This window comes from Electrona antarctica (assembly GCF_951216825.1).
Source record: "Electrona antarctica genome assembly, chromosome: 23".
NCBI lineage: Eukaryota > Metazoa > Chordata > Actinopteri > Myctophiformes > Myctophidae > Electrona > Electrona antarctica.
The window spans coordinates 27,370,946-27,398,353 of record NC_136804.1 but is presented as its reverse complement, the minus strand read 5'-3'; the positions used below and the strand labels follow the sequence as shown (position 1 = coordinate 27,398,353).

General features: G+C 46.0%; 1 protein-coding gene across 1 annotated transcript in view; it reads right to left on the bottom strand.

Annotated features, from left to right (window-relative positions):
• The window catches only part of usp6nl (USP6 N-terminal like), an 86,941-nt gene that overhangs the window by 15,909 nt on the left and 43,624 nt on the right, over window positions 1-27,408 (bottom strand). Inside the window, exons 3-8 of the mRNA XM_079494650.1 lie at window positions 21,215-21,288; window positions 14,171-14,250; window positions 8,540-8,582; window positions 7,948-8,028; window positions 2,742-2,849; window positions 1,490-1,599 (exon numbers count right to left, since the gene is read on the bottom strand). Coding sequence (XP_079350776.1) covers window positions 1,490-1,599; window positions 2,742-2,849; window positions 7,948-8,028; window positions 8,540-8,582; window positions 14,171-14,250; window positions 21,215-21,288 — 496 coding nt within the window. The remainder of the gene's footprint in view (window positions 1-1,489; window positions 1,600-2,741; window positions 2,850-7,947; window positions 8,029-8,539; window positions 8,583-14,170; window positions 14,251-21,214; window positions 21,289-27,408) is intronic.

Genomic DNA, 27,408 nt, shown 5'->3' with positions numbered 1-27,408 from the left:
GAACTCAATACTGCCGCAATCTGGCGGAGTCAGGTTAGGGAGTCTCAGGCGGACTAGTAGAAGGAACTGGAGCAAATTACGTGACAACGTTTCCATGCCAAAAGGGCATAGCAGTGGTGGCCATTTTCTGGTTCCAACGTTCCAGACACGCATTCCTTCCCCACAGAGATTTCCAAAAATATTATTTACCGGTATATCAATTATTTTAACCCTAGAGTCAAGCAATTCAGGATCCAGATATATATTTTTTTATATATACATTATATTTAATAAATACCCTTTGTTTTTTTCACAGAATCAAATGTTTTATTATGGTCATGAATCATCAACGATCCAGAATGACTTGATACTATAATTTAAATCTCTATGGGAAAAATGTATTGGGTCTGGAACGATGGAACCGCTGCTGCTTTTCTTAGAATTGGACGGAATGATTTAGATCAAGAGTTATTAACGTTTTAAGATTTTCGATCTCGTCGGCTAAAATGGGGGGGGGGGGACATTTTCGATGGACGTCCCACCGGAAAATAGCATTGAATGTTTCGCAACAGGCGCTCCCAGCCTGTGGCGCGATGCGATCGGTTTTGATATCAATAATCTCCGTCCTTTTGATCAATCTCCGTCCTGAGCGCTGGGCGTTACTAATTGATAGGGCGGAGAACTCCGTCCTTGCCGCTCAATCTCCGTCCTTGCAATCTGGTCTATTGACATCGAAACGTCACATACTTTTTGCCTGCACCCTGTGATAAAAAAAAAAAGGCTCTAAATGAGTTTGCTCCAGTGCCTTCTTGGAAAATGGCCCACTGGGTCATTTCAGTTATGTGAAACGGGATATTAGAAGAGCAAATACAACCGCTTTGGTTCCCGTTTATCATGGATGTCAGAAGTCAAAGCACAGAAAAGTGGAAATATGCTCTCTCAGTTCCACACTATGAAATGTCAGCAGAGCTGTAGCCTGTAGCACTGGACAACCAATTACGCATTGTGGCATTTTGAACTCGGTGTTTTCCTGCTTTTGTGTATGTGCTGCGTTTATAGTGTTGCAGTTGCTTTCAGTCGTGAACGGATTGTGACGTTTTGTAGTTGTGGTTTTATGTTCAGTGTCTAAAAAAAAAATCATGTAAAAGATTAGAAGACTTCGCTCATTCGTTGTATATTGGTTCAGTGAATGTATCCACTATACATTCACTATACCGATATGCAGTGAATGCACAGTGCATACTGGTGCAGTGAATGTATACATACAGTATACAGTGCATACTGGTGCAGTGAATGTATACATACAGTATACAGTGCATACGGGTGCAGTGAATGTATACATACAGTATACACAGTGCATACTGGTGCAGTGCATAGTACTGCATACTGGTGCAGTGAATGTATACATACAGTATACAGTGCATACTGGTGCAGTGCATAGTACTGCATACTGGTGCAGTGAATGTATACATACAGTATACATCGGTGCAGTTTAGGGATGAATACCCACTTGACATCGTAGCGATGCATGAACATAAGATGGTCACGGTAGGTGCGATTAACGTCCAGGTCAATCTGACGGATGTCCGTGGACAGCCCTCTCGCTCTGGCCTTTAGCTTCTGAGGACGGAGGAAACAAACATACAAGCAAGCAAGTGAGAACATGAGACAGAGAGAGAGAGAGCGAGAGAGAAGCTTCAAAGAGAAATGATCCTGCGTATACTGCATGCTCGCATTGATCTAGCCTGTCTGCACAGCCCACTAATAAAGGCCCCAACTCTGGGCTCAGAGGAAAAATAAACTTCCCTTTAGTTGCTGTGCCACAAACGCACATCCGCCAGAACCTCCCGGAGGCCCGTAATAATGACACCTCTGTGAAATCAAAAGAAATAAAGCCACTGCTTGTTGACTTGCCTGTGAATCTTTATGAGGCCTGTGCTATAATGAGGGATCCTGTGGTGCACATATATCTTAACCCATTCAGGCCTGACCTCAACATTTAAAAAAAATCTTCTAAATCCTCCAGTTTTCTGAAATAAATATTTTCATGATTTTTCAAAAATAGCAGACCTACAAGCTCATAGTGCGCCAAAATTATAACAAAATGTTTAACACACCAAAGGGGTTCCCGCCCAAAATGGGTTAAAATGGCATGGGTGTCCGAAGGTGCAACAAGAGGCAGCAGGGAGAATTCTTTTTTTTCCCTCTGTGACAGCACGGCAAGAGTGTTAATTCCTGAGATTGTAACTAAATAGACCTGGCAGTAAACGGTCCATTTGTGACCAGATTTGACTGAGAGACTGCCATCGCGCAAATTCTAGCTTTTCACCAGAGGAGAAAACCTTTTTTTTTGTTTTGTTTTTTTCAAAATGAGTTAATAGCATAGGCAGACTCTTCACATACTAGAGCATGTCTGAAATAAGTGTCAGAGCTGAAATCGACATGTAAATATGAAATACATGCTTAAAACATGTAGCTAGGTGTAATGAGACCACAGAAGTGATCCTTTCAAGCCTGTTTTCTCAACTCACTGTTTTCTGCAAGACATTACTCTATAAGCCATATCTCCTGAACAACAATACAAAAAAATCCAATGGCAGTCTCTCAGTCAAATTTGGTCACATTTAGTTACATTTGTACACTCCTTGAGTTACAAATAGACAAATTAACAAATTCAGCCTGGGAGAATACAGATATAATGTTTTAGGGCCAGAGAAAAACATGCAGTATGATTTCAGGTCCCGTTTCCCTACGTCTCTCACCTCATAGAAGTCTTTCTTCTCCTCCTTTATCTTGGGAACGTCAAGGAGCAGACCCCACACCTCTCCTCTGAGCTGCAGGGGAATCCCCTTGTAGATCCGCCGCACCAGCTGGAAGGAAGGGAACCCGCGGTGGAGGAAACATTGTTAGAGAGTCTTTAAAAAAAAAATCACACCCGTGTGAACTGAGTGGTGCAACTCCCCCCCTTACACCCCCCCCCCCTCTCTCTCTCTCTCTCTCTCATACAGTGCAACACTATCTCTCTCTCTGTTTCTGGCACGACAGCGCCCCTACTGGTACTCATGAGTCACACATGAGTCACACACATTAACACGAGTCACATAGGTGGTGAAAACGGACATTGCTGTTCCTTGGAGTGGTTGCACCACTCAAAAAAGGGAGGACAGGGTTTCTTCACCTCAAAACACGCCCACGTGCTCACACACGCTCACGGTGTTGTTGAGTATGTCGTTTCTCGCAGCCAGACAATGCCCAGACAAACATCTGGGGACATCTTATTTCAGTGTAGGGGCTAGAACAGAATGGCAGCTAAAAACCTACACCCACTGCTTCTGGTACAAAGAAGACCATCCTAAAGTCTTTAGGTTGGATCTGAAATGATTTTTATTTTACTTTTCTGAATGGTTATCACTAAGGTTGTCCCGATCAACATAGTGCTACTATATTGAAAAATGTTTTTCAAAATAGTTTAGGGATAATGGGTTTAGCATGGACGAAGATAGAGCCCATAGTTCCCCACAAGTGCGGGTGAGAGGGAGTCAGGAAAAAAAAGAAGATAGAGAGAGAAACTTTTAATGAACACCATGTTCATTAAAAGTTTCTGTAAGGACAACATGAGTGCATGAGCGTGCTCTGCAGCCACACACTTCCCTGAGGAGAAGGAAAAGGGCTTTGGAAGGTGAGCTTTGACCATCTGGCTGGACATGCTCCAAGAAAGACAGTGCGTGTGCGTGTGTGTGCGCGCGTGCGTGCGTGCGTGCGTGCGTGCGTGCGTGCGTGTGCGTGCGTGCGCAAAGAAAGGCTGGGGTGGTGTTACGCATGCAGAAGAGACTCAAGTAATTCAGTGTCCACAGAGAGAGAGAGAAGTGTGTGCGACTCAGGGCGTGAAAGATTACCTAAACTGCTGGAACAGCAAGGCTAATCGGAGCAGTGAATTCACTAACCATGGCTATTAAAAAGCCAACAAGTGGAGAGGTAGGAAGCAGATAGGGAAGTGTTATGAATGGCGTGTGTGTGTGTGTGTGTGTGTGTGTGTGTGTGTGTGTGTGTGTGTGTGTGTGTGTGTGTGTGTGTGTGAGTGTGTGGGGCAGCAGAAGGACCTTGTTTTTTACAACTGTGCAGTACAGTTCTTCAACAACGATAATTCAAGTGTGCCGTTCAGAGTGCACGGTTACGCTAGGTTAATCGCATTTCATCTGTAATCCTGGCTGAAATGTCTCTGAATTATTTATCAAATGGATAAGAGAGATAGGGCGTGCAGGAGGCAGCGAGGGAGGGAGGGAGGAAGCAAGACACATGGAGAGAGAGAGAGAGAGAGAGAGAGAGAGAGAGAGAGAGAGAGAGAGAGAGAGAGAGAGAGAGAGAGAGAGAGAGTCATTAAAGGTCCTGTCAAACGGGCAGTGGTGAACGCAGACGAGCGCATTTATTGATAAATTGTGATATAATTCACGCCAGGATTTTCCCCTGTTATTATTTTGAAAAGCCAAATTTCCAGACCGGAAGTCAGAGTGTAATGGAAGGCATCACAGCATCGGCTCCCGGCCGTGGAATAAACCTTGTTTTGACCAAAAATGCCACCTGGGGACAAGGAATAGGAGATACAGGCGATTGAAAGAAACAGAGAATGGGTGTTTATGGGCACGACGATCATGACGGTGCAATCCTGTGTTATTGACAACACCAGCTAGTAGCAACCCGATGCTAACGTGAGAAGCATTATGACTTGATGGGATTTTTACTCGCGTCGTGATCCATAACAATTTGTCTGTGACACTGTTTGGGAAACGGTGATCTAGTCTAGTGTATAAGGATACATGTGAAGTGCATTGTGTCTGGGAGTCACATGCTCAGTTCACTTTCCTACGTGATAAAGTGTGCCAGTGTTTCACACCATAACCTAAACAAACCAGTATACTTCACTTATATTTCCTACACGTCCTACAGAATTAACACAAAGTAAGTAAACTGTGTAAAAGTGTGCAAAATAGGAACCAAATGGACCCATATGTGGTGTGCGTTCACTCGAACGTATTCAAGTAATCGCCATCTGCACATATCTACTGTTGATGAATGTGCAGCATGTGTCTGTATGAATGTGTGTGTGAGTAGTGCACATATACTCACACGCATGCATGTGTATCATGGGACCCGAATTAAATGGAGGGTGGCTGGGGTTGATGTGAACTATAGTGTGTGACTGTTTTAATCTAATCTCTCTCCAATCAAGAGGTCACAGCGCCTTGGCACTTCACAGGACCTCAACTGCGGGCGGCATTGATAGACTGTCACCAACCAACCAACCCTGAATCAGCATTGTCCAGCGAGAGTCACCACACCCCCACCCCACACACCCAATTATGCACTCTGCAGTGTCTGCACTGCATCGATTTAGTCTGGCTTTATACAGGGGCTACAATCTTAGTTAGCATTATAATCAAGCATGCAATCCATTTGACTTAAACAACAGCGAGGAGGGACTTGCGGTAAAATACTTAAAGATACCACAACCATGCCCAGTCATATCGTCCAAGGACTTTTATTAGTATGCTTTAGCAGTAGCTGCACGCTGCGCATTGATACGACGTCAAACTGGTGTTTTGTTTTATCCCCAACCCGCACCACAGACCAATCAGAAGCCACGGGTCCATTTACAAAATACATATAATTCTAAGGGTCCTTGACATGAAATAGTTTGAGAACCACTGACATAGAAACAGAGGTTTATCAGAAAACTGTCATGATTTCGAAGACATTTGTAGAATCGTCCTCAGGTATGGGTTAATGCTAAGATCAAAATGAATGCAGCAGCGTGCACCATGCCAACAAGCCAGTGTCTGCATCAGCAGCACTGCATGGTTACTTGGTCCCCTCAATATCCTCCATAGCCAAGGGGTTAGAATACAGAGCATTATTGTATCATCAACCGTGGCTTGTTCACCGCGTGAAAGAAAAGCCATGTGGCATTGAACTGATGAAAGAGAATACCCTTGAAGCAAAGAAGAGGAACAGAAACCGAGGGAAGCTCAGGGTCAAGGTGCAGAGAGAAAGTGGAGTGTTTGTGTGCGTCTGTGTGTGTGTGTGTGTGTGTGTGTGTGTGTGGGTGGGGGGGGGGGGGGGGGGTGTCCTTGGTAAATGGTGCATTTATATAGCGCCTTTATCCAAGGTGCTTTACATAGATTGTGCATTACATTCGCCCATTCATGCACACATTCATACACCGATGGCGGCGGAAACCATGCAAGGCACGAACCAGCACACCAGGAGAAATTAGGGGTTCAGTGTCTTGCTCAAGGACACTTTGACACCAACTCTGGGGGAGCCCGGGTTCGAACTGGCAACCTTGTGGTTACCATCCGGCCACTCTACCTCTGAGCCACCGCCGCCTTGCTACACAGTTCCTCAAAAAAAGACAGCAGGGAGCAGCTGCTTACTGCCATGGATGAGCATGATTCAAATTCCCTGTCTAAAAATCCCCCTGATAACCCACCACCACATGTGGTGAAGGCGTCCCCGTCCCCCCGGGCTCTGCGACACTCCTCCTATCACAGCCATAGCTGTAAAACCATCAGGCACTAATGAGGACAGCTATAACAGACAGCCAGCCCCTTCTAACCAGCCTCGTCGGAGGCCAAGTTAAGCCCGGCGACACTCCATTTGAGCTGTCACCAACCAGGGCGGAGGTGGTGGGGGATGGGGGAGGGCATGATGAGAGGAATTAAGGGCCTAAACGTACACGCTTGACAACGGGAACGGGGATCGTTCCGTGACATGTACACGTAGGGGGGGGGGGGAGTCAAGATGTGCGTGTCCACATGTGCACCACCAGCACGCAACCTAGTTACTAGAGTTTTCAATGTATTTCACTGGCTCAGGAGGTAGAGCAACTGCTCGCTTGGGGATCGGAAGGTTCCTCCCAGGTCTGACTCCCTCCGAGTTCCTGTCGAAATGTCCTGGTCAACAAGACACTGAAGCCCTATAACTGCTCCAGATGTGCAGGTTGGTGCCTTGCATGGTTTCCACTTCCATCGGTGTGTGAATAGGCGTGTGAATGGGTGAATGGAATGCATGTTATGAAGCACTTTGGATAAAGGCTCTATAGTCTATAGTAGACTATAGAGCTAAAGTGCTTCACTTAAAGGTATATTCAGTGATTTCACTTAATTCAAATATCACTTATTTTTTTGTTTTGTTGTGATAATCCTTCCTACTATAGAGTGTGCTGACCATATGAGGAGTTCCTCCCTGTTTTGTTTTTGGCTAGGTGCCGTAGGTGGCCCAGCCTTCATCCAATCAGGATAGAGATGGGCCTTCCACCAATCACGATCGAGCGGGGGCAGCCTTGGTATGCGTGCTGTTGGCCTGTCACGTGTCCCCCCACTGTAGTGCGTGCATGTGCACATCTTGTTACCGGGGCGGACCGGGGGGGTTCCAAATCATTGAATGCTCCTTTAATGTGGCCCGCATGTTAATATCAGAATACTGATGTAGTATTGATTTCAGCTGTTACAATTCCAAACCCGCTTTAATTACTTCACGACTAGTATTAAATGACTAGTACTTAATATCTACACATTATATATTAAAATGTTAGTATTTTTGTGTCCAATGTAGTATGTGTTAACAGTTCATAAAGTTAACATAACAATAACTAAATGCATTTGAAATTCAATAAAAAAAAAGGTTACTTTTCAGGATTCCAATTCAAAAATAGCAAAAAATTATTCAGGTTTTCAATTCAAATATAGCAAAAATAGCTGATCTACAAGCTCAAAATGCGTCGCATTGCGGCGCGTTTTGAGCTTGTAGATCGGCTATTTTTGCTACGACATTATGCAATGTGGCCCCTCTGGAGTGAGTGTGGAAATATAGTGGCCCTCGCCATCATCAAAGTTGCCCACCCCTGGTCTATACAGTATAAATGCACCATTTACCCTTTATGTGGACACTGTGGACTAAAAGCATGCTCACCTTTTCACTGTTCTTGTATTTGTCCCAGCTCTTCATCATCTTCAGCCATTTGTTTATCCTCTCCAACTCCAGGTGTTTTTGCTGAGCGGACACAGGACGTGACACATTTAAAATACTTCTTTCTCAGAAGGCCGTAACTTTGACGTCAACAATCAAACCTAGTGCTAAAACAAAAAAAAGTCTTAAAATAATAACCATGAGCAGTCGTCATAATGACGTCGTGTCAAGGCAATGGAACACAATAACACTAGCTGTTATTTTAAGCTCTTACAGTGAACCCAAGGAATAATATCTTGAACTCTGTTCTAACAAACCCTGGAAAGAAAGGATTTTTAACTGATGCTGGAACGGCTTGAGCGACTAATGAGGAGGACTTTGTAAAATACTCAGACATTAGGGAGAAAAGCTTTCCATTTGCTCAGCAACCTCGGGGTCTATTTATAGCATGTCAGAAATAATTATTTGTGTAAATCAGCCCATTTTCCTTTTCACTATTAGCTGTGAAGGTCAAGGGAGGGGGGGTGGGGTGGTTGGGTGTGAAGGTGAGCTGTGAGTGAAAAGGAATTATTTAAAGAGAATCAACATCACTCACCCTCTCTTCCAATATTGTGTCAGAGTCCGGTAGTTCTTTCTCACTAGAGTGGGGGCAGAGAAGAATAGACAAGCAGGACAGGAGAGAAGGTAATCAAAGAGGGGGGGGGGGGGGGGGGGGTGGAAGAAGAAAAAGTTGGACAAGGAGTGAGGAGATGCAATGCAGTATTTCATATTGATATATATCAGGGGTCCTCAATAGGCGGACCGCGGTCCACGACCGGACTGCGGACCACCTCTCTGTGGACCCTGAGCAAAATTTAAAAAAAATAAAATAACTTGACAAAATAAAAGTGTTCTTTGTGCCTCAACACAATACCTCTCATTTGCTGTGAATTTTTGGAGGGGAATATTTGTGAAACATTTAATTTCCATACTCTGCACCCCAGTATTGGTTGGTTGGGAGGGGATCCGATTTGTATAAGCTTGCCTTGGTGTGACTGTAGGAAACAGGCATAGAGCCCTGCTCTCCGCTGGCCGCTGCATGGCCCGCGTCGCGCTCATGGGACCGGACCTTAGTCTTTTTCAAAAATTATTAGTGAACCTTCAGCATTTCTAGTTGAGGACCACTGATATATATAATCGGTTTATTTCACGTTATACGTTTACTTGAGATTGAGAATGCACCATTTGTTTGGTCAGGGGCTGAGCTCAAGCATCTCATAGATAACCAGCATGACAGATGGCCAGCGTCACTCCATAGTTACACCATAATCCATAAATTCCCCAATAGCTGTCCCTGTGGTTCAGTGTTGGGCAAGTTACTGAGGAAGAGCAATTTGTTAAAGGAGCATTCAGTGATTTGGGTGATTTGGAAAACCACCCAGTCCGCCCCGGTAACAAAATGTGCAAATGCACGCTCTACAGTGGGGGGAAGTGCAACAGGCCAACAGCATGTGCACCAAAGCCCGCCCCCACTCGATCATGATTGGAGGAAGGCCCCTCTCATCCTGATTGGATGAAGGTTTTGCCACCCGCCACCAAAACTGAAACTAGGGTGTTTTGACCCCAGGGGCTCACTGGGGACAGGGAGGAACTCCTTATATGGTCAGCACACTCTATAGTAGGGAGGATTATCCAGAAAAAAAGACAAAATAAGTGATATTTGAATTAAGTCAAATCACTGAATATACCTTTAATTATTACTCTGTTAAAAATGAATACATATTACATCACTTATATTACCTTGTACCAAGAGTAATGTGCAGTAGTTCTACAGGTGCATTACCTTAGTAATATGCCAACAAATTAGATGTTGAATTCTTAGCCTGGCTAAAAGCTGCTGCCCGCAGAAACAATGGACAACAATATTTGTGTATTTGACAGACACAAACTCAATAGAATGACAAAACTGTACTTTCAAGATATTTTCCCATATGATCTGTTATCCTTCTAATGCGTTTGAGCCAGGCATCACAGGCCTGCCCCTGACCTGCAGGAATGACATAATTGTACATGCTCAAAAAGAGTATGTGTTGATAGATCTGTTCCCTTGATTTTCTTTTTATATAATGTACTTTTTGAATGATTTGAATGATCCCTAGTAGGACGTAGCACGTGGAAGGAACATGTTATTCCAAGACCAGTTACTTTCCCCTCCATCAGGCTGACCAGGGGGAGGCAGTGTAGAGATCAGAATGTTTTTTTGTGAGTGTACCATAGTACCTTACCCAAGGGCACACAGGGAGAACATGCAAAGTCCACACAGAAAGGCCCTTTCGCCAACCCCGCCTCGGGCAGGGGCACTGATGTTGATGGGCACGTGGAGGCAGTGGTGGAAAAAGTACTCAATTGTTTTACTGAAGTAAAAGTACCAATACTGCAATTTAGAACTACTTCGTTACAAGTAAAAGTATGGAATTGAAAATGTAATTGAGTAAAAGTACAAAAGTATCGGCATCAAAATGTACTTAAAGTACTAAAAGTAAAAGTATTCCTATTGCAGAATGTCCCATTTCACAAGTTCAAAATGTGTAGAAAATGTATTGAAAATAGCCGATCTACAAGCTCTGCGACGCATTGAGAGCTTGTACTGTAGATCGGCTATTTTCAAATGGCCGAAATGTATAGGGTTGAAGTGGTTAATGTATGTTTTCTAATCTAAATTTAGATCGCCAAAGTAACTAGTAACTAAAGTTGTCAAATAATTGTAGTGAAGTAAAAGTACAAAGTTTGGCTCCGAGATGTAGTGGAGTAGAAGTAAAAGTATTGGAGTAAAAAGTAAAGTACAAATACCTCAAAACTGTACTTAAGTACAGTACTTAAGTAGAAGTACTTAGTTACTTTCCACCACTGCGCGGAGGAGAGAACACGCCCCCCCAGCACACCCGGCGGGTGTCGAACCCAGGACCTTCTAGCTGTGAGGCGACAGCGCTACACCGACTGCACTGACAACTTCTATGGCGCTTAAACTGGGCTCCTCCTCTACGCAGCTACAAGGGGACACAGCCCATAGGGTGCACTCACACCTTTCATGCAATTCTCTGTGCTCGTTGGGTGTTGTGTCATGGCCGCCCAGCGGCCCAATGCATTTCCAATGGAGGTCACATGGTTTGACCCAACATTGTGTTGTGTGAGGGGGAGGGGCGCAGTCGTCCGCCCCTCCCCCTCACACAACACAATGTTGGGTCAAACCATGTGACCTCCATTGGAAATGCATTGGGCCGCTGGGCGGCCATGACACAACACCCAACGAGCACAGAGAATTGCATGAAAGGTGTGAGCTCAGCCCTAGACAAACAATGCAGAAACTCACTGAACCCCAGACTGCTCCTGATGAGCAGGTTGGTGCCTTGCATGGTTTCCTCCACCGTCGGTGTGTGAATGTGTGTGAATGGGAGAATTCATTGTAAAGGGCTTTGGACTAAGCCATTTAATGCAGAAAGCAGTGTTACTTGGATTAATAACATTGGGAAGACATTGGGAAGAACTTATTATTGCCCATGTGCTTTGCCTTGAGATGGTCCATAACTCCGTCACACCTGTCAATAGGGACTTTAAGCAACGACGGCTACGGCAGTCGGTTCCGGCAACCGGAAATGGATCAGTGCTCGATACATAAACCTGCTTGCCGTCGCAGCCCTTTCTACTACGACAGAACCCACACTTACACGTAGTCTACAACGCCACGTCATAACCATGTTTATTGAAATTATAGCTGTCATACATTTACACCAATTGGTCCATCACCTCTCTTATGCTGTGTAATGTGTTGGCATGCTCTGAATGAAGAAATAACACTAATACCATGTCACATTAACCATGTTTATTAAAAAGGTTTTTGAATAACACAGATTGCTCCAGCACCTTCGTCTTTCCACTGCTGATCATGTCCAGTGCATGTAAAAATTAAGCAATATCGGCAAGTTAGCTGATGCGCGACAGGGTGTTTAAAAAAAAGGGGTTTATGTTTGACACACACTGCATAGACGCCGACGGCTGTTTGCTTAACGATTTTGACAGCTACGGCGATGGCGTCATAGCCACCGTACTTCCGCCTAGCGGAGCCGTCCTGAAAACCGTCGTTGCTTAAAGTCCCTACTCTCAAAGATACGAGACTTCATATTGTGAGAGAAAAAAGAAAAGAAAATGCCGTTGCTACAATTTCATCCTAGGGGAAACACTGGCAAATAATATATACTTTTTTTTAAATCGTCACTATTTGCATCTTAAATCTGCAAAAATGTCCCAGAGAGTGGAAGGAAACACAAGTCTGGGAGTTGACCTCGCTTCCTGTGCAGTTGCTCTGGGATTTCCATGACCTCTGACCTTCCGAACCAGGAAGCTCTGCTCAGGGAGAGTGAGCAGGCAGAAAAGGGGTTCAACGGCACATTCAGTCAAATCCTTAGTGTTCATTTAATTCAGTGTTTTTTTCAACCAGTGGTCCGTGGACCACTAGTTGGGCCTTGAGGGGGTTCCAGGTGGTCCCCATGCAGCTAAATGATGGAGAGTTGGTAACCAAATAGACTAGAGCGTAAAATGAAACCTCCATTTGGTTTTATTTGACGAAATTATTAAACCAAATGGACCCGTACGGGTCCATTTGGTTTAAACGTTTGCCAAAAGCATGGAATCGTAGACAAAATCTTATCCAACGACACCAAAATATTCTTTGATTTTGGGTCCGAGAGGCTAAATCTCATCAAATGCTGGTCCGTGGCTCAAAAGCTGAATAAATAATGGTCCTTGAAAACCACTGGTCTTCAGTCTGTGTCATGTGAGCCAGACCTTGGTTTTGCCCTTGTCTTTTGCACTCTGGAGCCCTGTCAGTACACATCGATCAAAAAAAATAAAATAAGAAAATGCATGAATTTTATATAGCATTTTATGTAGACTTAGACAGCATTTTACGTAGACATAGCACTATATAGTATATGCATAGTTTCATTATATAGATATAGTTTAAGTGCCAGGGACGTTAAGACGAGCCCGATTTCACTATGTACTGATTGCCAGGGACGTTAAGACGAGCAAAAATAATAATAATAATATATATTTTTTTAATCCATGTTTTTGAAAATTCCTCTAATCTGGTGATCAGGTTATGACATGCACATTACATGCACAATAGAATTACATTTTCTTTATTTTATTTATAATGGGAAAAGTGGCACCCCGGACCAAAACTAGTGTCCACCCCCTGGCACCCATGTAAATCACTCTGGATTAAGAGCGTCTGCTAAACGCCTAAATTGTAAATTGTGTTATCTACAGATTGGTTAAAATAACGATTCATTTCATTTAATGTTTTTTTGTGGCTTTCGCCTTTATTTTATATTTTTTATGGAGGGACAGACAGTAGGCTGACAGGAAATGGGGAGAGAGATGGGGGGTGACATGCAGTAAAGGCCGTCGGGATCGGGAGTCGAACCCGCAGCACCCTGCCAGACTGGATTACCAGCCAAGGTGCCTGGACCATTGAGCTATGGCCCAGGCGATCTCAGCTTTTTTTAAGGGCCGTATTTTGCTTCTCGGGTCAGCACAGCACATAACCTTGAGGACGTCTGTCTTTACCAATCAAATAACACTTCATGGCTGTTTTTCCCCCTCCTCTCTGTGTCTTTCTCCCTCCATCTCTCTCTAAGCCGCCTCCTTAGACTTAGAGCATGGTTTATGTCCGTGTTTCAGCGCTGCAGCTCCAACACTGATGCCCTGTGATTGTGGCTAACCCAGCAGCTTCCTGCCTACATGTGCCAGCCTATATATAAATATATAACACTTTAGCACACTGCTGTTTAAGAGCCTCGCAGGCTCCCTGCGAGCTCTGCCAAAGCCACACACGAGAGCGCACACACACACACACACACACACACACACACACACACACACACACACACACACACACACACACACACACACACACACACACACACACACACACACACACACACACACACACACACACACACACACACACACACACACACACACACACACACACACACACACACACACACACACACACACAACTTTAAGGTCTTTCATTCTCTCTCTTCTCCAAGTGGTGCTACTGTTCAAACTGGTTTGAAGGTTATTAAGTTAGTTATCAGAAATAATAGCTTGTGGTTCTATTGCGTGCGTGCGTGCGTGCGTGCGTGCGTGCGTGCGTGCGTGCGTGCCCTTGAGTCCTTACTGTTTGAAGCCGAATCGGTCAACGACTTTGTACAGCTGATAGTTGGTGTCCTCCCAGGGCTCCACAATAGCCTCCTTTCCCTGAAATGAAAAAAGCAAGTGGACAAAACCATGAATAACAATGAACCAGAAACGTGTGCATTCTAAACAAATATCCATCCATCCATCTTCAACCGCTTATCCGTAGTCGGGTCGCGGGGGCAACAGCTCCAACAGAGAGCTCCAGACATTAGTGACTTCCTCCTGGGGGACCCCGAGGCGTTCCAAGGCCAGTGAGTCGATGCGTTTACTCCAACTGCGCCTTGGTCTGCCCCGGGGGTCTCCTTCCAGTGGGACGTGCATCGAGGACCTCCCTAATGAGACGCTCAAGAGGCATCCTAACCAGATGCCCGAACCACCTAAGCTGGCTCCTTTCCAGGCAAAGAAGCAGCGGTTCTACTCCGAGTCTCTCTCGTGGGACTGAACTTCTCACCCTATCTCTCTAAGGGAGATGCCAGCCACCCGTCGGAGAAAACTAATTTTGGCCGCTTGCATTCGCCACCTTATTCTCTCGGTCATGACCCACACTTCATGACTATAGGTGAGACAAACAGGTGAAACAAATATGTGCGTTCTAAAGGGCTTTCCTGTGGGGACATTTGGACGAGTACGAGACCACAAACAACTATCCCCCGCCGCCCCACCACCACCACCACCACCACCCACACACAAAACAATCTACAGTAAATTATATTAGAGGCAATTGCATCATGTCACCTATGCTGTTCAGGAGCAGATTCACCAGACTGGTGAATTACAGATGTGTCACTACTCTCATGCCCTCGGCAGTGTGTGTGTGTGTACGTGTACGTGAGAGAGAGAGAGAGGGGAGAGAGAGAGACAAAGTGAAAGTGTGTGTGTCTGTGTGCGTGAGAGAGAGAGAGAGAGGGGGAGAGAGAGAAAGTGAAAGTGTGTGTGTGTGTCTGTGTGCGTGAGAGAGAGAGAGAGAGGGGGAGAGAGAGAAAGTGAAAGTGTGTGTGTCTGTGTGCGTGAGAGAGAGAGAGAGAGAGAGAGGGGGAGAGAGATAAAGTGAAAGTGTGTGTGTGTGTGTGTGTGTGTGTGTGTGTGTGTGTGGTGTCTGCTAAACAGGTGTGAAATGAAAACAGCCATGCAGGTGCCACCTGCATCACCACCTGACCCCGGGCCTCCCAAGTGAATTCAACAACACGACAGCTGCAGTAAAATGGGGAACCCACTTCTAGAGAGACTGGGGGAGGATTATGTAGCAGTGGGCAGCTAGACTCTAGCTGCTAGAGAGACTGGGGGAGGATCATGTAGCAGTGGGCAGCTAGACTCTAGCTGCTAGAGAGACTGGGGGAGGATCATGTAGCAGTGGGCAGCTAGACTCTAGCTGCTAGAGAGACTGGGGGAGGATCATGTAGCAGCGGGCAGCTAGACTCTAGCTGCTAGAGAGACTGGGGGAGGATCATGTAGCAGTGGGCAGCTAGACTCTAGCTGCTAGAGAGACTGGGGGAGGATCATGTAGCAGTGGGCAGCTAGACTCTAGCTGCTAGAGAGACTGGGGGAGGATCATGTAGCAGTGGGCAGCTAGACTCTAGCTGCTAGAGAGACTGGGGGAGGATCATGTAGCAGTGGGCAGCTAGACTCTAGCTGCTAGACTAGCTGCTAGAGAGACTGGGGGAGGATCATGTAGCAGTGGGCAGCTAGACTCTAGCTGCTAGAGAGACTGGGGGAGGATTATGTAGCAGCGGGCAGCTAGACTCTAGCTGCTAGACTAGCTGCTAGAGAGACTGGGGGAGGATTATGTAGCAGTGGGCAGCTAGACTCTAGCTGCTAGAGAGACTGGGGGAGGATCATGTAGCAGTGGGCAGCTAGACTCTAGCTGCTAGACTAGCTGCTAGAGAGACTGGGGGAGGATTATGTAGCAGTGGGCAGCTAGACTCTAGCTGCTAGAGAGACTGGGGGAGGATCATGTAGCAGTGGGCAGCTAGACTCTAGCTGCTAGAGAGACTGGGGGAGGATCATGTAGCAGTGGGCAGCTAGACTCTAGCTGCTAGACTAGCTGCTAGAGAGACTGGGGGAGGATTATGTAGCAGTGGGCAGCTAGACTCTAGCTGCTAGACTCTAGCTGCTAGAGAGACTGGGGGAGGATTATGTAGCAGCGGGCAGCTAGACTCTAGCTGCTAGACTCTAGCTGCTAGAGAGACTGGGGGAGGATCATGTAGCAGTGGGCAGTTAGACTCTAGCTGCTAGAGAGACTGGGGGAGGATCATGTAGCAGTGGGCAGCTGCTAGAGAGACTGGGGGAGGATCATGTAGCAGTGGGCAGCTAGACTCTAGCTGCCCGCTACTACATGATCCCCAAACTTTTTCATGTCAAGGACCCCCAAAATGACACTCATGAGATATATGCCAAGGAACCCCCATACGAGAAGATTTTTACAGCTCTGTGATTTTCAACCATTTTCATTTCAAGGGGCCCCGCGGTTTGACCTGAATTAGGCTACAGTCCCCTATTTAATGGCATTTCTATCTCTGGGACCACGATTTATATTGTGAAATCACTGTTCATTTAACTCTGAGAGTGTACAAATGGAACCAAATGGACCCGTTAAAGGCTCTGTTCCATTCTGGTCAAATAGAGTCAGGGTGCTGCTATTGTGTATGTTGGCTCACTGGAAACACTCGGCTACACCAGTGGCTCTCTTATAGGCAATTCACACCGAGAGGGACTGAATCCGTTTCATTGGAACCGTTTCCGAATACGGTTGCCTGGTCCCCGATGGCCATGATTCACATTGCCCGAGATTCAACAGCGCACCCGGGTACACTTGCATAACACACTTTGATCCTCCAGATGGTGGTGTGCTTGATGACTGGTGCGCACGGACACTGGCCATCAACTCTGCGACATTGTCTCGAATAAATCCAGACACTGCATTGCATTGCCTCTTTTGGCTCTTTGCCGTTATACTACGTCACTGTCAGCCTGCCTGCTATTCTGTGCTCCAGTGTCGTGTTTGATATTAGTTTAATGGATTCTACTTTAGCATTATTATTATTTTGTTTTACTTTGGAAACTATGCCAAGCAAAGCCCAAAAGCCACGTGTAGTCCAAGATCAGCGTGTACTGCGGTGCTGCGTGTATAGCAGATTCAACATAGCAGATCTGCAAGCTCGCGACGCGTTGTGAGCTTGTAGATCGGCGACGGGCGGTGTTGAGAAATGAGCTGGTGTTATGCTTCGTGCAGCGTCTGTGTTCTTTTTTGTTGACGCTTGGCTCGTCGACTAGAGATCATGTCACGTTCTAAAAAAAAACAGTCCACTTCCTTCTTTAGGTACGCATGCATTCACATTGGAACGATCCGTATCTGAATACACTTCAACGGTCCAGAGACCCGCCCCCCATGCGGTCTCGGGGACGGTTGGGAGATCCGCTCCCGGGAACGGTACGCATCATTCACATTACCACAACATCTGACAAGTGGTCCCGAGTCCGAACCCGGGACCATAGTGTGAATTGCCCCTTAAAGTGCCCTTGAGTGGATTCCAAATGGCCCCGTAGTCCCGTACGGGTGTGTAACTCTGAGAATGTACAAATTGAACCAAATGGACCCGTAATGGTCCACTTGGTTCCATGTTGTATACTCTCAGAGTTATGGGGGTCCTTAAAATTAAGAAAAGTTTGAGAACCACTGCACACTAAAATGGAACAGAGCCTTAATTAGTATCAACTGCAACACCTGTGAAGAAGTAGGGAAGCGGCCCGGAAGTAGGAAGAGTTATTCTGTGTGCAAAAAGAGCCCGTTCCCAGATGTAGTTATCTCTGACCATCTGTCTGCGTGAGACTAGTGGCAGCATGCTCTGAAGTCCAGCTGTCGACGTGATTGATTTCTAAACTCCCTCGGCCTACTAACTGCCAGTCCTCAGAACACCCGGCCCAAACCCAACCCAACACGACTCCCCTCAGCAGATGCAGGCCAGTTAAATAAATACATGTAAATCAAAAACACATACTGTACAGTACCACACATGTGGGAAGGATAAAAACGCTGTTCTCCTCCTGGCCTCTGTGCCGTGTGTGTGTGTGTGTGTGTGTGTGTGTGTGTGTGTGTGTGTGTGTGTGTGTGTGTGTGTGTGTGTGTACATGGCCGCGTAGCATACGCATGTGCACAAAGCGTCTAAAACACACGTCATCTAGCGGCGGTACGCGCGTGTTTACCCCCCCCGCTACTCTTTCACAAGTCGTTTGTCATTTCATTTCAACTGTCAGTGTTCGACACAATTAGCAGATTATGTTTTGCCATTAGCAATAAATTCTCACTGCAGAAAATAATATGCTTACCGTACGAATTGTACAAAGGATAAGAGATACGTTTTAATGTCAATGAAAGACACGCTTTTGTTATGTGAAATGAAGTTTGCCGGGCCCAAGGTTTGAGAAGTCTGCGGCTGTGATAACAGAGTCCATTAACCCATTTTGACCTGGGAACGATTCTACAAATGTCTTCTAAATCCTGACAGTTGTCGTTCTCAAACATTTTCGTGTCAAGGACTCCCATCCCCCAAGATTATATGTAATTGGCCACCAACCCCCATCTGGAAATATGTTGTTCCAGGGACCCCCCAGAAGCAAAGATATGAGTTAAAAACATTTTCACGATTTAAAAAAAATAGCAGACCTACAAGCTCGTAGATCTGAGCTTGTAGATCTGCTATTTTTCAATAGCTAAAGTATAACATAATGCTTAAAACACCAAGAGGGGTTCCCGCCCAAAATGGGTTAAAGCCCCCCCCCCCCCCCCCCCAGACAGTAATGATGATACTGATGTGATTCTGATTGTGCCCGTTCCGCCTCGGTGCACGACCCCAAAATGGATTCCTCTTACGATCGAGGGCAAACATCATAACACAATTAAACTCTGTCAGCTTGCTGGCCTCCCTATTCCTCCATCACACCACCACCACCTCCATCACACCACCACCTCCATCACACCACCACCACCTCCATCACACCACCACCACCTCCATCACACCACCACCTCCATCACACCACCACCACCTCCATCACACCACCACCACCTCCATCACACCACCACCACCTCCATCACACCACCACCACCTCCATCACACCACCACCTCCATCACACCACCACCTCCACCATCACACCACCACCTCCATCACACCACCACCTCCATCACACCACCACCTCCATCACACCACCACCACCTCCATCACACCACCACCTCCATCACACCACCACGTCCATCACACCACCACCTCCATCACACCACCACCACCTCCATCACACCACCACCACCTCCATCACAGTGTGATGGAGGTGGTGGTGGTGTGATGGAGGTGGTGGTGTGATGATCACACCACCACCTCCATCACACCACCACCTCCATCACACCACCACCACCTCCATCACACCACCACCTCCATCACACCACCACCCAGCACAACATGACACCCATCCCGCCACATCTCTTCCGTCTTAATGAGGCCGGCTTGATTATACAGCTCACTGGGCTGCATTAAAAGTACATTCATAAACCCAATGCAATAGGCCAGCCGCCAGGCCCTGGCTTATGGGTGTCAGTCAGTTAGGGCAGGGGTTCTCAACGTTTTTGGCCCGGGGACCCCCGGAAATGCTTTGGCAATGTCTCGGGACCCCCGCCCCGTCCCCTCCCGACCCCCAATATAAACTGCTACAATAACCTTAAAGGAGAACTCCATGCTAGAAGGCTTTCTTACCTTTCTTTGTAGTCGTTACGTCCCCACCAAAGAGGTCCAGGTGTTATTTTGTGCAAAAACTCCTTATTGGCTATTTCCCCTACCATAAGCCCTCAATGAATTGCATTGAATGGAATGGGAATTGAATGGGGCTATGGGGTGTGCCGCTTGGGATATTATTTACATTATGAAGAGAAGATATATACAAAAAAATAATAATTTTGAGCGATGGAAATAAGCGAATTAGCACAACACCCCATAGCCCCATTCAATTCAATGCAATTCATTTAGGGCTTATGGTAGGGGAAATAGCCAATAAGGAGCTTTTGCACAAAATTACACCTGGACCTCTTTGGTGGGGACGTAACAACTACAAAGAAAGGTAAGAAAGCCTTTTAGTATGGAATTCTCCTTTAATAATAGAGACAATACACCATAAATAAATACTGAAACCAGATATAATCATTAGGGAAGGTGTATGCATGTACTATGTAAACTCTTCATTTCCACTTTCCAGCCATTCAGTTGCAAAAATAATAATAATAATCTTTTTTAATAATTTGGGGACCCAAAATTATTTGGCGACCCCCCGAGGGGTCGCGACCCACAGGTTGAGAACCCCTGAGTTAGGGAATAGTCTATGGCACTGGTTCTCAAACAGTGGTCCGAGGACCACCAGCGGTCTTTGAGAAGGTTCCAAAGTGGTCCCAGCCTAATTTTTGGAAAGTTAGTAACCAAATGAACCCTTATAGATCTTTAACTCAAGAGTAATTTTTTTTGTTAAACATCTGCATTACTTAATTTTAGTCTAAAAAGTCTACACAATAATAGAGAACGTATAGAAGAATTGTTATTTTGATCAACGTTTGCCCGCTATCTCTCCTATATGGTACCACATCAATACAGCATGGAATTGACACATTTTTATCCAACAATAACAAAATATTCTAAGTCAATATTCTCATCAAATGGTGGTTCGTGGCTCAAATGCCAAATACATAAAGGGCCTTGATGTGAAAAATTTGCGAACTTCATGACCATAGGTGAGAGTAGACAGAAAGCTTTGCCTTCTGGCTCAACTCTCTTTTCGTCACAGCAGTGCGGCACAGCGACTGCAATACCGCCCCTGCCGCTCAGATTCTCCGGCTGATCTCCTTCTCCGTCCTCCCCTCACTCGTGAACTTGAACTCCTTCACCTGGGGTAATTCCTCATTCCCTACCCGGACTGCACAATCCACCGGTTTCCTGCTGAGAACCTGCTGAGCTTAGGGAGCTAATAGCTCAACAAACTGAGTGCTTACTATACCTTGTCATATTTGGCGACTATCTCGGCCCTCTCCTGGTCAAGCTTCACCGCGGCGTCGTGCTCAGTGTCAGACGCTGCACAGAAAAATAAATAGAGATAGACAGACAGAGAGAGAGAGGGAGAGAGAGGGAGAAATGTATTTCAATAAATAACAATAGTAGAGAAAGACTTTCACAGACGTAGAGTAGAGGCTTAGGAACAGGTGCGTACTGCGTAGGCAAATGCACATCAATAATAAAATAGGACAATACGCCCCCACACACTGTTGATATCATGCCTGAAGGAGGTCAGTAGTGACCGAACGTCGCCTACTTAATAAATGTACCAAGCAGATCAACATTGTGCGGGCGTAATTTCCTATTTTATTAAATATGCAACAATATACATTTCGATGAATCTCATGCTGTGCTATCGCTCCGGTTCAGTCTCTGTCCTCTTAATACTCTATGGGTTCAACACAGAGAACACACACGGCGGCACAGACAACGTTTCATACCACGGGGGAGAAAGACGGGCGCGGGGAGGCAGCTGGAGCTCGTCACTTCACCACTGTGACCTTTTCAGCGTGACCTCAGTCTGCTGGCAGAGTGAGTGTGTGTGTGAGTGCATGTGCGCGCTGGCGAGCGCTTGGGGGTATACACGTCGCGCATGCAGAGAGGAGCCACTTTGAAATAAAGGCCATTGTAATGGAAAAGACATGATCGCTCCGTAACCAGTGTGACATGGAGAGGGAGAGAAAGGCTTTCTGTGTGTGTGTGTGTGTGTGTGTGTGTCAGGGAGAGAGTGAGACTGCCGCCAGGCCAACCAAGAACGAGGAACTACCATAGGCTACGTCATCTGAATGGCTGCTAAAAGAGCGAGCACCGCACGCACACACGCACACGCACACACACACACACACACACACACACACACACACACACACACACACACACACACACACACACACACACACACACACACACACACACACACACACACACACACACACGTTCAATTGGTGGTGTCCAATTGAACTGGACAATGTCAAATGGAAGCATGCATCATCTCAAATATCTCCATTTTCATCTCTGACCACTCATAATGTCTTCTGCATCCTGATAGTTTTCTGAAAAAGCTATGTTTCTATGTCAGTCGTTCTTCAATTTTTCAAAAATAGCAGACCTACAAGCTAGTGGCGCGCTACGAGCTTGTAGGTGAACTGGACATTGTCCAGTTCAATTGGACAATGTTGGCCGATGATGACAGATAAACACGGTCACTCCACACATGGACATAAGCACACACTGCCACTTCCTCACCCTAAAAGCCGACCACCAATGAGGAAAAGTTGCAAATGTCGGAAAGCATGTTCACAAAGCTGGCACGGACGCCAGCGTAAGTGGGGTTAAGTTGTGCAAATGGAACGCACGGTCACAACGTAATGGAGGCACGCGACACATCATTTATATCTCGTCTCACTACAAGCACAGTTAACCCATTTTGGGGCGGGAACCCCTTTTGGTGTTAGCATTATGTTATGCTTTAGCTATTGAAAAATAGCAGATCTACAAGCTCATAGCGCGCCACCGAGTGGCACGCTACGAGCATGTAGGTCTGACATAGAAACATTAGCTTTTTCAGAAAACTGTCAGGATGCAGAAGACATTTTTAGAATCTGATCTCAGGTCAAAATGGGTTAAGCGCTGCAGGATGTTATCCAAGGTATTCCGTGGCAATAAGCCTGATAACAATAAATCCTCATAGGGAGATATTCCCCAGGCACATTTTTGAGTGGTCAGAGATGAAAAGGGAGATATTTGAGATGATGCATGCTTCCATTTGACTTATCGCAAATCATTTACTGAGCTGCTGGCAGACAAATATGAGGCAGACAGGCCGAGAAAATAGCTTGTGTGCATAATTAATTTGTATGCATTGTTGTACACACCGGGATGAGTGAGATAAAACGAAAATGTACGCAAAGTTTGACCGCAAGTTGTTTGGTAGAATTGGTACAGTAATCAGTGGCACTGGCAATAAGTGATAAGACGCAACAAAACTAAACCAACCAGCTTCTCATAAAACGGAGATAGATTCCATAGTCTGAGTTGTTAACCAAGTTTTTAATTAAAGCAACGTTATTGAATGCACGCACAAACACACACAAGCGCACGCACCCTACCACCACACACACACACACACACACACACACACACACACACACACACACACACACACACACACACACACACACACACACACACACACACACACACACACACACACACACACACACACACACACACACACACACACACACACACACACACACACACACACAGGTGGCCTGCTAATTATGTTTTTCATTCCTTCATGTATTTCCACTGTTACAACAATAATGGCATAAAAGTTAAGGTTCTCCAATGGCTTGTTAAAACCTGCTACTCTCTCACTCGCCAGCCTGCTCTCTGACCACGTGGAACAAGCTCAGGAGCTTCTGACCAGAGTGGAATCAGAGTGTGCCAAGGTTGGCCTCCGGCTGAATGCCAAGAAAACTGAAGTTATCACCTATAACATTCCATCAGAGCATCCACCTCTGACAACAACAGGAGGCACTGCTTTGAAGGAAGTCAAGGACTTCAAGTACCTGGGCTTATGGGTCAACTCAACCCAACAAGACCTGAAAGTGAGGAAGGCACTTGCATGGAGGGCCCTGAACGGCATGGCCAGTGTATGGAACTCCAACCTCCCCCGTCAAACCAAACTCAGCTTCTTCTACGCAACGGTAGAGTCTGGTCCAGTGAATGCTGGACCCTGAAGCCAACCCTGCAGAAGTCTCTCGATGGGTGCTACACCAGAATGCTGCGTGCAGCACTCAACATCAGTAAGAGGAAGAGCACACATGTTACCAACACAAATCTGTATGATGGAATGCCAAGGGTGAGCCAGAAAATAGCAGCCAGGAGAATGAGACTAGCAGGACACTGCCAAAGACACCAAGAGCTGCCAGCCAGCAAACTAGTGCTATGGGAACCAACACACGGGCACCGGTCACAAGGACGTCCCACGCGAACATACGTGGATGTACTCAAGAACGACGCAGGAGCGCAAAGTACCAACGAACTGGCCAGATGTATGGAGAACCGGGATGACTGGAAACGACGATGGAGGGCTCGTCTGAGGACGACCTAGAGAGACTGGGCTCAACCTCTGCTCTGCTGAGTTCTCTGTATACATGTCCAGGCCGGCGGGTTCGGGCAGAATTTGAGAACTCTGCTGCTCGTCAAGATCTCAAGGGAAGAGTCTACACATCCGTTTAATAATTCACTTTAGATTCAATACCCATATAACCCGTCACTGACTGTAAATGACATATCAAGTGATAAATGACATGGTATCTGAATGGTAGAGTGGCATACTACTCACCGATACCAACATTCTGGGCAGTATCGGCAGCTTTTCCGATACCGTTATTGGTATCGGGAACTAACTCCAAGTCACTTTGTTCCGTCAGCATTGCGGTTCGTATTGGGCAGGAAGTATTTCACCCCACCACAAGTTCTGTGACTTCCCCTCCTGGTGGCTTCCCCGTTTCTCCTAGCCAGTTTCGCACCAGTGAGGGGAGGGAGGGGCTAGCCCACACCGTGCCTGCCACAGTCAGCACACACAGAAGTCAAGGCAGACGGCTGTGGAACGTGAAGCACAACCTGGACCTGCGCTTATGACTGAAACAACACAAATAAAAACTTCGGCAAACACAGAAGCCAAATGTCCAGTTGGTAATTCACAACTAACTACTACTTTGGTGTTGAAACTTCGAATTTCGCTAACAATTATAAACTTTCACGAAAGTACAAATAAAATGTATGAAACGGCTATACTAAATTGGTCACTATACGGTAAGTAAAATAATATAGCCTTTCCATAGGAGTATCTTCTTGTATTTGTCCAAGACGAATACAGATAAAATCATAAAATGGTCTATGGGCTAAAAATGTAATAAATGGATGATCAAATGCAGGAGTTTTGAGGATTCAACTAACTGTAACTAGGGCCGTCGCCTTCCCCCCCCGCCCCTCCGGTGGGGGGGGGGGGGGGGGGGGTCGCTGGAACACACACTGTCCGAACAAATGTGTCCCTTTTGACCCTGCACCGGAATTTTTATGACAGGATGGTGGGACAGTGTGTGACAGTGAAAAGGCACGCCGCCATGCCAGAGCACACACACAGTAGGAGAGAAGAGGCCGGGGGAACACAGTCAACAGAGCAAACTGACTGGGGCCTGAAAGCAAACAAACAAACTAACAAATAAAAGTCTTCTGCTGGGAATTCCACCCTGGGGGAGTGGGGGGGGGCTGCGGTTTCCATAGTGAGATGGAATGGAACTTAAGAGGAAATGGCGGATTAAGTCTTTATTTTTTTTCATTTATTCAGATACTAAATCATAGCCTTAAGAAGTCCGACCCCCTTCACGAGCGTATTAGTATTCCACGGGGGGTGGGCTTAAGCTAAATGCAATTAGACCTCTTCCATGCTCCGGGAATCACACTGGCATTCCGTGACTTGGTCTGGATGGCTGCGTTTGAGTTTTACTGTGTGTGTGTTCTGGGTTTTGTAGAGAATCAACTTTCACGTTTAAGCTTTTTTTTTTTCTTTTCTTTTTTAAGATTTGTTTTAGGCTTTTCTGCCTTTATTGATAGTTTCAAGTGAAGACTGACAGAAAAGAGGGAGAGAGAGAGAGAAGGGGAGAGACACGCAGCAAAGGTCGCCATGAACGGGACTCGAACACACGACACGCTGTCAGGCCCAGAGCCTATACTGTATGTATGCGGCACGCGTCTGGACCACTAGGCCAGCGGGAGCCTTTTACACTTAAGCTTGTGGACTGTCTAGAGACGTGCACCCGTGTCTCATGCATAAATTATAAACACCGTCCTTCCTCCGTCTCTCTTCCTTATCCGTCTTCACCTGGGCAGACCCCCCCCCCCCCCCCCCCCCCCTCTATGCCTGTTAATGTTGGCCTCCTGCTGTGAGGGCTATATCAGCTCCCGCTAATTTATCCCTCTCCTGTTGTGATTAAAATGTCCCTGTCCGTCACCCCGCCCGCCCAGCTGGCTAGCAACCCTGTCCCCTGCTTTGCCCTTCAAGCATGCTCTTTGGATCCACCCCCCCCCCCACATCTCTCTAGAGAGAGAGAGAGAGAGAGAGAGATACTTGATATAGTCCTGAACAGTACAGGATGGACAAGGTGAGACGTTTCCCATTTCTAGCATAGTCCTTGACTCCTTGCTTTATAGGGCTGTCAACACGTCACAAAGTGACATGTCGTAAGCTTGTAGATCTGCCATGTCTGCATGTATGAACGATGATGATTATTATGCGAAAAATATTATTATCTCAAATAGTTGCAATTAGTGATGATTGTAGTAATAATTGTGACAGGCCTAGTCCTTGCTCAGGCATGACATTTAAACACATGGCTTGGGCACAAATTATAAACTCAAGTCTGATTCATGGAATGTCTTTTAACGGTACAAGAAAAGTGTCACGCTCTGTGTTAAGAGATATTTATTATGCCCACGTTTCCACTTCTGTCTTCATCACGGTGCCCTGATGAAGATGGAAATCGAAAGGTTGGCACGATAATGTGTTTCTCTAGCATTGAGGATGGATTGGGCGACCGTCTCATTGTTCATGCAATTGAAACAGGCCCACAGTCTGCACCTGCGTCTCTAACCCAGGTGTGCGTTGTGTTCCTCTTAGCTTTTGGTTTTTAGTACCATAACCTTTATTCCCTCTTCTGTGTGTTCTAAGTAGTTGTTTGTCTATTTTTCAAAACAGCACAATTAAGTAATTAAGAGGACAGGACAAGACAACTTTGGACAAGTCCTTTCTCAACTTAAATCCGTGCTCCGTTGTTACCATTATTGTTAGGCAGCTGTTAGGCAGTATTTTCACAACATGTATTTAAGATGCTATCTTAGAATAGATGTAGACCAGGGGTGCCCAAAAGGTAGATCGCGATCTACCAGTAGATCACAAAGACCACAAAGGTAGATCACATGACATGCCCCCAAAGAATATTTCATTTAAATATAAACTATTTTTGGGATCTGCCACTTGAATTAAGTTGACTTGATTTATTGACATACAAAAGGGGCCCGTCAGCTCAAACCCACAATGCAATACTTTGTTTTCAAGAGTGTTGCTGC